At 51.2% G+C, this 11,119-nt stretch overlaps 1 protein-coding gene across 1 annotated transcript; it reads left to right on the top strand.

Annotated features, from left to right (window-relative positions):
• The first annotated feature begins 9,010 nt into the window (after nucleotides 1-9,010).
• LOC100280483 (uncharacterized) lies at nucleotides 9,011-10,900 on the top strand. The gene has a single exon (NM_001153403.2). The coding sequence runs from the start codon at nucleotides 9,141-9,143 to the stop codon at nucleotides 10,557-10,559; it is 1,419 nt and encodes a 472-aa protein (NP_001146875.2). The 5' UTR covers nucleotides 9,011-9,140; the 3' UTR covers nucleotides 10,560-10,900.
• The last annotated feature ends 219 nt before the right edge of the window (nucleotides 10,901-11,119 follow it).

Below are 11,119 nucleotides of genomic sequence, written 5' to 3'. Positions count from 1 at the left end.
CAATTTATTAAACAGTATGTAGATCATCAGCAAAATCAAATAAAACAACAGATTGGAGGGTTAGAAGAGTCAATTAGAAAATTAACGCATACGTTGGAGAAGTCTGTTGCTCCTAGTTTTCCATCATATGAGACTAGTAACAGGATATCTATGTCTAATACATCGGCAACAAATGGGGATTTGCAGACCCAACCATTATATGGTATGTCGATGAACTCATATCCAGGGCAAGTACCACCGCCGCCATCCCTGCTTGGCAGATCGGCGCCCCTGAATACAGTCGGACCGTCCGAGCTTCTGCCCGGACCATCCGGCCCATACGCGGACCGTCCGGCTTGCTCTGCCGGACAGTCCGGGGCCGCCCTAGGACCGCCGCCGTCCCTGTTTGGCAGATCGGCGACCCTGGACGCGGTCGGACCGTCTGAGATGCTACCCGGACCGTCCGACCCTTACGCGGACCGTCCGGCTTTCTATGCCGGACAGTCCGGGGCCGTACCGGGACTACTGCGTGGCGCCCCAATAATGGCGAACACGACCGCCCAGTTCAGATGTACCACCGTACAAACCGGATACACATATGCGGGACCTGTTGTTGCACACCATGCACCAAATTATTACACACCTCAGCAGCAGTATGTTTTGCCCTCTACATATTTAAACCATAACGTATCATACAACCACAGACCGATCAACACTATCGATCGGTCACGGCAAGAAGGTCGGTATACTAATACCCGACCAAATGAGCCCCACAGCCCAGGGTCCGGTGGTCTGCCACCGGGTGCAATGGAAAAAATTAGGGAAGAGATGACCGAACTATTTCGAGATAAGTTCGGAGTTAGTGTAGCCAGAGTAGGGCAATCATACCAAAAGCCGTATAATCACCGGTTTGACACTGTCCCATATCCACAAGGGGCAAGGATACCAGAATTTTCTAAGTTTTCTGGTGAGAATGGGAGAAGCACACACGAACACATAGGCCAGTTCCTAGCACACCTAGGTGAATTGGCCGATGGAGAAGCATTTCGTGTTCGGTTATTTTCTCTATCCCTTACCGGTACCGCTTTTGCATGGTACGCCGCCCTGCCTCCTAATTCCATTAATTCCTGGAATGAGTTAGAAAGTAAATTTCATGAACATTTCTTTGCCGGGGAATATGAATTAGGACTAGCTGACTTAGCTTCAGTTCGACAAGGACGCGAAGAATCGGTTAATGATTATATCCGGAGGTTCCGGGACACTAGAAACCGATGCTTTCGGATCCATGTCGCAGACAAAGAGCTAGCAGGGTTAGCTTTTAATGGGTTGCTATCCTACTTAAGAGACAAATTAGATGGGACCCAGTTCTTTTCGATAGCCCAGCTACATCAGCGGGCTTTAGCCTGTGAAAGTCGATTTAAAGAGACATCAAAATCGGCCGCCCGTACTATACATCTAATAGAGCGTGATAGTTCAGATGATGAATCCGCAGATGTATATACCGCTGAGTTTATTTGGCCAACAAAGGCCAAATCTTCAGCATGTTCTTCCTTACAGCCGGTTCAAAAGAATCGGCAAGAAGAGATTAAATTTACCTTTAATGTTGCCAAATGCGATAAGATATTTGATGAGCTACTTAAAAATGGCAACATTAAATTAACTCATACTATCCCTCCTATAGATGAATTAAAGAGACGTGCTTATTGTAAGTGGCATAATTCTTTTTCTCATGCCACCAATGACTGTAATGTTTTTCGTCGACAGATACAATCGGCCATAAATGAGGGCCGATTGGCTTTTCAGGAAATGCAAGTGGACACACAACCATTTCCTGTTAATACAATAGATATCGCATGCAAAAAGATCTTAGTTCGGCCCGAAATGGCCGATAAAGGCAAAAGCAAAAACATAATCATTGGTAGTCCTCGCACGTCGAATATATCACAAAAGGAGATTGTTCGAAAGGCTCCGGGCAATAAGGCTAAAAAGTCCGGAGGCACCGGGGGGCAGGCACAATTAATGAGTCAAGCACGACAGCCTGTCCTGAGCATCACGGACGATCTGGCACCTACGAGCGGACGGTCCGGTGTTCAGATAGACGATTCGGCTAACTCTGCCGGACAGTCCGCCTATGCCCAAAGGCGTCAGCCTCCACACAAAACCTTAAAAGGGAAGGAGGCACAACGGCGAAGCACAAATGGTCGACTGATCAAAGCTGACTCTACTGTTGATCAGTTGCTTTCCAAAAATGCTAGCAAAAGGACCATTCCACGTGATCGGTCAACAAAGAAACCCCGGTCACCTACTAAAATGAAACGGTCGAACAAAATGGCCCAAAAGGCGACGTGACAAGTATCGTCTGTTCATCCTATGAGACCAGGGTACTTTCCACCCGTTTATTCATCGTCGGTATATTGTCCTACCCAAATGTGGAATAACATGGTGATGAATGCATGGTACATGTATAGTCCCTTTGTCTATCCAGGCTGGGGGGCACCTCCATTCTATTCATTTTGATCCATTAATGAAATGGTCATGGCCGAGAAGATACAATCCAAAACGGCCTTTATACATTGGTGCTTTATTGAATGATCTCTATTTTGAAAAGCTGATGACTTACATCAGGTTTAGTTCATATGCTTTTGGTTCGTCAACCTTCACCAAAAGGCAGGGGGGCATATGTTGAAGGCTAAAATGAGCCTTGCGGACGGTCCGGCCTTGAGGCCGGACGGTCCGCGGTGGCGGCGCGGACGGTCCGCGGTGGCGGCGCGGACGGTCCGCGGTGGCGGCGCGGACGGTCCGCGCGCGCGTAGAGTCAGTTAGGGTTCCTAGTTTCTCGCGGGATTTGTTGCCTAAAACCGCGGGATTAACTCGGGAAACAGTTGGAAACGGATCCAGACCTCCCCCTTTGTATAGATGAAGGGCTACGGCCGATTAAACCCCCCATCAATCGAACAAATCAAGTCTATTTCTCGTTTTTACCTTACGCATTAGGAATAGTTCTAGTCTAGTTCTAGTTTAGCCTCTCAATCTCCAAATTCTCCGCCTCTCTTCAACTCTACGTCGATTAGAGGAGTCTAGGTCGGCCTGCCGAGCCTAGACAACACCTAGGATCTCTCCTCCCCGACGGGGTCCCTCCCGCCGGGAGCGAGATCCAGGCGCCGCCGGCGACCTTCGCCACCCCCTGCGCACGCGCGGACCGTCCGGCCTGTAGGCGCGGACCGTCCGGCCGTCAGGGAGGGAACCTTTGCCCCTGCTCCAGGTCGCGGACCGTCCGGTCCCTGGTCGCGGACCGTCCGCGCCTGTGCAGAGAGCACCGCCGCCGGTTCTTGTTGAGTGTTTGGCACCCGAAAAAGGTGTCAACACACGTATTCCCTTTTGACCTCCTCAACTTTGTAAATGTATATGCTACCTCTGTTCTGAAAGGAATGTAATTTTAGAACTAATCTAAATCAAATTATTCTGAGCCTAATTAAGTTTATATAAAATAAAGCGAACAATTATAACCTCTAATAACAATTTACCTATATTGTATGAATATGTATTATGATAATTATAATGCTCGTAACAATTTAACTATTCTTGGGCTGATGAAGTGTGTTCTAGTCATAGAGGAAAACTTTCCCACTGTGGTGGCGCTCATCGCTATATTTGTCATGACATATTTTGCCATAGATGATAGAAGGTAAGGGTTGTCGGTGACGTCTTTCTCATTATTTTGTTGTACCTTTATAGTAGCTTGCAATGTCGATGACGTCCCGGTGAGGTGGCTATCTAGGTGCGATTTTTCGCACCATGGCTAGAACATGTGCCTTTCATAGACCATGATTCATCTTGCTAAGCTTATCGCGAAAGATATGTCTGGCTAGAAAATTTGTAGTTGTGAAGGTAGCCATGGAATTATGTTGGCTGGATTCTTGGTTCTAAATTGTGGCTTTGATTACTGCGTAAAACAACGAGATGTGTCTGAAAACGTTGCGCCCTTTAAAGAGTCAAAATATCCCTGTATTTGTAAATACAGGTTAAACACCGAGTCAGATATCAGATTCTATTTTTCTATTTATTTTTGAATTAAAATTAATTAAGGATTCAAACGAGTCGTCAAGAAAATATTTGAAGCTTGTTTTGGGAGAACTCGTGTACAGCAGCGCCGATGCAGCCGATCGTTGTCCTGTACTCCTGTTTGTTGGAGGGCCGATGAGACCTTACCGGAGTAGTAGTACGTTTCGTTCTTTGCCTCGCTTTCTGGTGTGCTTGGGGGTTGGTATAAAAGATCGGTTCCTGCACCACTGGAGCAGCAAACGAGACTCCAAACGAGACGGATGAGTTTGCTGGTTAGAAAACATTAATTTCGGCGGCTCCGTCTCCGGTCCAACACGGCAAGTAGCAGACAGCCCCGGGCTCTTGGCCATCGCGAGCCGTGTGAGCCACTCCGCCGCCGCCGAGCCCGAGCGTGGCCGGCCTTCTCGCGACAAGCCCCGGCACGGCGACGGCGGCGTCCGCTTCCACGCGGCCGACACGACACGCCCGGTCCCGCAAGCTCCCCCCCCCCCCCCCCCCCCCCCCCCCCCCGGTCTCCGTAGCCACAGGGAAAAAGCGCAAATGCCAAAGAATTGTGGCGAGAGGGGGGACGGATCAGCGGGCGCCGTCCAAAGTATCCGCACCCGCTGGCTGGTCTGTCACGGTCACCACAAGCCCGTGGCCGAGAGCCCCGGGTTTCCTTTCCTCCCATCCATCCCATGACGGACCGGACTCCCTCCCCCCCCCCCCCCCCCCCCTCCCGTCCCGTCCAGGTCGCGGCGCTGTGTTCTTACCGGTCTCCCGTACCTCCAGCCGCTCGGGGAACAGTAGTGGCCGGCTCCAGTTCAAACTCGAAACCAGACCCGGACGGGATCCGTCAGAGTCTTCCTCGCGGTCGCTGTTGTGCTGTGCACACACACAACACGCACTGGTTGTCCACCTGTAAACGTGGCGACCGACCGAGTTGCACGCGTGCGGATGAGCAGTGCCACCGTGCGCGGGGGCCGGGGGGCGACTGGACGAGCCGTCGCCTTCAGTTCGCCGAAAACGGCTTCAAAATGCATCCCGGACGGACCGGGTTATTGTGCAGGAACGGAACGGAACGGAACGGTGACAGCGCGCGCTGACGTTGGCGGCGTCTGTCTGTCGTCCCCGTGGGAGCACGGGAAATCGTAGCGCCAACCGCAGGAAAATGGTGGCCGCTTGCCCGCTTCGATCTGGATCCAATCCAATCCGACGGGACCCATTTGGTCGGAGAGAACAAAAAGAAAAAGAAAAAGAAAACGGCGTGGCCACTTGCCACAGCCGCGACCCTGAACCTGAAGAGACAAGCAGTATAGGACACACACAGGACAGGGCAGCAGCAGCAGGAGACCGATACCGAACCCGTGGCCCTTTGGTGCGTCGAGAAAAGAAAAAAAGGCTGAAAAGAGCAGGAAGAAGGCAAGGCAAGGCACCGCAACTCTGCGGAGCGAGCAGTAGATAGACGACGAGCGGCGGGAGGAGCCGGACAGGGACAGGGTCGCCACGGACTCGGAACGAGCCAACGGACACGGACGCGAGAGCGACGGCCGCATAGGCTGGCAGAGTAGACGCGTGCACTCCAGGGCCAGGAAAGCGTGTAGCGCGTCACCGCCTGACCCCACTCGGTGCGTCACGCACGCGGGGCGGGCGGGGGGTGGGGGGAGCGAGGCGAGAGCTTGTCCCGCCTGCGGCCTGAGCCTGTCCGCCTGGTCCCGCTCCCGCCCGCGGCCGTCTGAAGCTCCGAGCTGCTGCTGCTCACCCGACGTGACCACCCCGCGGACTCTTCCCCTCCCGTCGTTAAACACGCGCCAGCTCTGCTACGACACACATGCTTTGCTTCCGGATTGGCGCGCTTCGGGAGAGCCCGGCGGCTGATGAGTGATGACTCGCCTATAATGCCCCCCGTTTGGCACAGCTTATTTTCAGCTTCTTCACAAATTTAATCAGAAGTTCTGTCAAACAGACAGCTTCTACAGTAGCTTATCAGTTTAGCCATTATGCGCCCCTGCTGCTTGCCATTCCGGGTGGTGCCTGCCACCCAACGGATTTCTATATCCTCCTCTCTCTATACCTCCTCCTCCTCCTCCGAGACCAAGCAATATATTGAAGTTTTTTCTTCTTCTTTTAAAACGCTGCAGTGATGTGGACATAAAAGGTAAGCATACACGCCGTCACCGTTCGGTTTGATAAAAAACGTGAGCGCGAAAAGGATTAGGGGCACGTATGACACTGCATACATTTTAGGAAACAACTTGTGCCATTACCTACCGAGATAAAACGGGTCCGTTCTCGCGTTCATATGACATCGAGCATCCAACAATCATAGAAGAAACGATATGTCGTAGGGTCTGTGGTTTCATTTTGCTTAAGATTAAATATATGTGTTACTAAGTGTAATTCCATAAGAAAGATTGACCGGTGGGTTTTGTGGGCTCGACTGAGAGCCTACAAACTAGACTAACATGATCCAAGGGATACCACGTAAGCAAAAAAAATGATGGATAAATATGACAGAGATCTTACGCTGCCTAATTGTAATTAGTTATTATACCTGTTCAAATTATTCCATATAATCCATACAAAGTTCACCAATCAAAAAGATACAAGACCTAATTGTAATTTTGAACTATATCTTGAATGTTAAATATATGTGTCACCCCTTCCCTTCCATCCATCTCTCCCTACCCCACCCCCCTCACACACTTGAATCGTAAAAAAAGGTAAAATTATGCATACAAACGAGGATTCAAACTTTGGTTATGGGCTCTAAACCTATGTTCACGTCTAGAACATTCCTTACATAAAGATTTGTTTATGGATTATAATAGCTATCATCACAAAAAAAATGAGTAGCTTAAGAATATTTCATCATTATCATAGTCCAGAACCAAGGGGCACCAATCACATACCACTTCAAAACAAAAAGGTGCATGCGCGCGTGAAAGGAATTGCTGACTAGGGGGTCCCGCATGGCGGTAACCCAAAGACACGTGACGGGGTAAGGCTAGGCTGCGAGTGAGAAGCGGCGAGTTGAGCCCTGCGGAAGGGTAAGAAAAGATAGGCTGATGGAAATATTATGAGTTGGGGTTCTTCTTCTTTTGATTCATATTACAAACTCAGTTTAAGTGGGTGTTTGGTTTCTAAGGACTAATATTTAGTCCCATCATTTTATTCTATTTTAGTGTATAAATTGTCAAATATAGAAACTAAAATATCTGTTTTAGTTTCTATATTTGATAATTTTGTAACTTAAATGGAATAAAATGTATGGACTAAATATTAGTCACTAGAAACTAAACACCCCCTAAATACACAAAAAAAACTCCAGCATAGATGTAAAGTATAATCTTATTTGTTCATTTATTATCTTATTTAAATACTTTTAAATATGTAATTTCTAATGTATATCCTTTTTAAATAGATACTTTTCATTAACTTTTTAATGAATGTTATTAAATATATAATTCTACAGAGGATAATTTAATTCACATAAGGTTCTTTTCGTCTAATCTTTTATTAGAAGCCACATTTATTTGGATTTTGGGAGACAATTTTCTAAATCCCAAAATTAGGATTACGGAGTGTTAGAGTTACCTACCTGCACAACACGTGAAAGCATGGAGAACCTGCTTACATTGCTTTTGGACCAAAACAACTATAATTTTGTAAACCTTTTTTTTGTCGAATTTTGTTTTTTGGCTTTTGGGAAAACAAAATCAGGTTAGTGAGGTTAATCAAAGACACCCATAGAAGGTTTTCAAAATGTTCTACTTTAGGCCAGTTCCAGTTGTGGATATTATAGCACATAAAATAAGACTATCACATCAAATTCTATGTTAGTAAGTGTGGCGGAGGATTTTATCGGCTGACATAGGGTTTTCAAATTTACTAACATGTTAAATATTAGTGAAACTTATACTGACACTAAGTTCATAATCTTAGGGCTTGTTTGGGACAAAGGGTAATGGAGGGGATTGAGGGGTTATAATCCCTCACTATTCAAAATTAAATAGTAGGGGATTCTAGCCCTCTCAATCCACTCCATTACCTTTGATCCCAAACAAGCCCTTAGGGTGTGTTTGTTTCTCTTCTAGATTATATAAGTTGGATCATATTAAAATGTAGTAGGGTAAAATATCACTTTATGATCACAAATAAGTTGAAATAAACTAATATTGAGTAGGTTACTTTAGCTTCAAAATGATATTTTACTCTACTACTCTTCCAACGTAATCTAACTTATATAATCTAATATCTAAACAAACTTAGCCTTATAGTTCTATCATACCACCTTTGTTTATCGAGCACACGTCAACCCAAATGAGCTAAATAATAGTACAATAACGCGTGCAGAACTGCACATCGTATAGATATATATACCAGTCAAACCAACCGCCCACAACGCAGCATGTGAGTACAATAAGCTGAACCCCGCCCCGTACGGAACAGCCGCAGAAAGACCAGAGCGGAGTGCTAGAACAGAGCACGGCACTGGTGTGTACAGCGCCGGGTGAGCCAAGCGACGGCGCCACGCAGATGCCTCCCCACGCCACGGCCGGTCCCACCCGTCTGCCCCTCTTCCAGACCGAGTGAGAGTAGCCGCTACCTGGCCCCACCAACCCAAGCGGCAGCGCCGTCGCGTCTGATGGGAGTAGTTTATGCTAGCCCCACCCGCTGCTACTGACCGCGAAACCGACCAGTCGAATTTGCGTGGCGGATAGAGACGGCCGGGCGCCGGGCTCGTGTGGTAGAAGTAGAAGCCTCGCCCCCAAATCGCTTGCGCACACGACACCGGCACGTCACTCGGCTTGGCTACTCGCTTTCTCCGTTCTCCCCAGCCGCGTAGGCCGCGGTTGCGCCCGCCTGCCCGCGTGGTCAGCCACCTTCCCTCCCACCTTCCTCCGTGATACCGCGTGCTCCTCTGCCCCCGGTACCTATATATTCACTCCTCCCGTTCGCTCCCCTCCCAACCTCGACATCTTGGACAGCACAGCGCAGCGCAAGCTCGATCACCACACCAACCAGACTCAGAACATCCAGAACTCAGAGCTTCTACTTCTAGAACAGAAGAACATCGAGATCAGTCCTCCCCTGCATCCTCCACCGGCCTCACCTAGATGAGCACCTCGTACACCGAGGCGCAGTTCGGCTCCTTGTTAGACCTGCCCGCCGGAGACGACCTCACGTCCTGGTTCACACACCTGTGCGGCGAGGAGCAGGCGGCGGCGCTGCCGGCGTTCCAGGCGCCGGTGGCGATGGCGGACCCCAGGAAGAGGAGCGCCGAGTACCAGCTCCTGGAAGGGGAGGCGTCCGGGGTCAAGAGGCAGCGCTCCCCGACCAGCAGCTCCCGGGAGAACAGCGCCGGCAGCAATGACGGCGACTACGAGCACACGTCCGCAGCCGCAGCCGCAGCCGCAGCCGGCGGCGGTGGCGGAGGCAGGGGCGGCGGCCGCCGCCTCTGGGTCAAGGAGCGCGACCACGAGTGGTGGGACCGGATGAGCAGCCCCGCGTGCCCCGACGACGAGTTCCGCCGCGCCTTCCGCATGTCCCGGGCCACCTTCGAGGCCGTGTGCGAGGAGCTGGGCGCCGCCGTCGCCAAGGAGGACACCATGCTGCGCGCCGCCATCCCCGTCCGCCAGCGCGTGGCCGTCTGCATCTGGCGCCTCGCCACCGGGGAGCCGCTCCGCCTCGTGTCCAAGCGCTTCGGCCTCGGCATCTCCACCTGCCACAAGCTCGTCCTCGAGGTCTGCGCCGCCATCAAGGCCGTGCTCATGCCCAAGGCCGTGCAGTGGCCCGAGGCGCCCGACGCCGCCGCGGCCGAGTCCGCCAGGTTCGAGGCCGCGTCGGGGATCCCGGGCGTCGTGGGCGCCATGTACACCACGCACATCCCCATCATCGCGCCCAAGGCCAACGTCGCCGCCTACTACAACCGCCGCCACACGGAGCGCAACCAGAAGACGTCCTACTCCATCACGGTGCAGGGCGTCGTGGACGCGGGCGGTGCCTTCACGGACGTCTGCATCGGCTGGCCGGGCTCCATGTCCGACGCCGACGTGCTCGACCGCTCCGCGCTCTACCTGCAGCGAGGCGCCGCGGGCCTGCTGCAGGGGCAGCGCCTGGTGGGCGGCGCCGGGTACCCGCTCATGGACTGGCTGCTGGTGCCCTACACGCACCACAACATGACGTGGGCGCAGCACGTGTTCAACGAGCGGGTGGACGGCGTGCGCGCCGTGGCCAGGGACGCCTTCCAGCGCCTCAAGTCCCGCTGGGGCTGCCTCCAGAAGCGCACCGAGGTGAAGCTGCAGGACCTCCCCGTCGTGCTCGGCGCCTGCTGCGTCCTCCACAACATCTGCGAGCGCGCCGGAGACGCCGTCGACCCCGACATCGCGTTCCAGCTCTTCGACGACGACATGGTGGCCGAGAACCCCGTGCGCTCCACGGCGGCCGTCGCCGCGCGCGACAACATCGCCCACAACCTCCTCCACCGCAGCAGCAGTAGCAGCGCCGCCGCCGGCCCCAGGTTCGCCTTCAATTGAACTCTGACGGCGGGAGCAAGGAAAAGCAGCTCGCTTTCTCGGCGGAATCAGAGAAGACGACGCCACGAGGCTCAGCAATCTTTCACCGTTTTTTTCGCTTGAATGAAATTGTAATAAGTTGGGAACATAGCAACGGGGGTTGATAGCGAAACATACATAGGGTTCAAAGATACAGTAGGTGATTGGTTGATAGGATTTGAGATTGTTCTGCATTTTTTTTTGTAGAGTCAAAGGTTCAATCATCATTTTTCAGATTTGGTGAGACCGCGTAGCCTGTGTAGTCAATACTGTGCAGGCTATTTTGCCACCAGACTTTGCAATCAATCGGTTTTTAGCTAAAACAGAAGTTGATTTCGCCTCTCCAACCTGGGAATCAGATTCCCCCTTGTTCTCCATGTGTACACGCGTTCCTGTTTGGATTGTTCTGGGCCAATCAGCACAAAGAAAGGAGATGTTTTATATCTTCTGAACACGGAAAGGAAGGCACCAGGAGATGTTTGAATTGACCACAGTCAAAGCAGCCGTGTGGTCCTTTGTTTAATTATTACGGACATAAACTC

Source organism: Zea mays, chromosome 3 (genome assembly GCF_902167145.1).
Source record: "Zea mays cultivar B73 chromosome 3, Zm-B73-REFERENCE-NAM-5.0, whole genome shotgun sequence".
NCBI lineage: Eukaryota > Viridiplantae > Streptophyta > Magnoliopsida > Poales > Poaceae > Zea > Zea mays.
The sequence above is the reverse complement of the archived record's forward strand: the minus strand, read 5'-3'. Positions and strand labels throughout refer to the sequence as shown.

Excerpts from the sequence above, each read along its gene's own strand:
- LOC100280483 (NM_001153403.2), top strand. The coding sequence starts at position 9,141 with ATGAGCACCTCGTACACCGAGGCGCAGTTCGGCTCCTTGTTAGACCTG.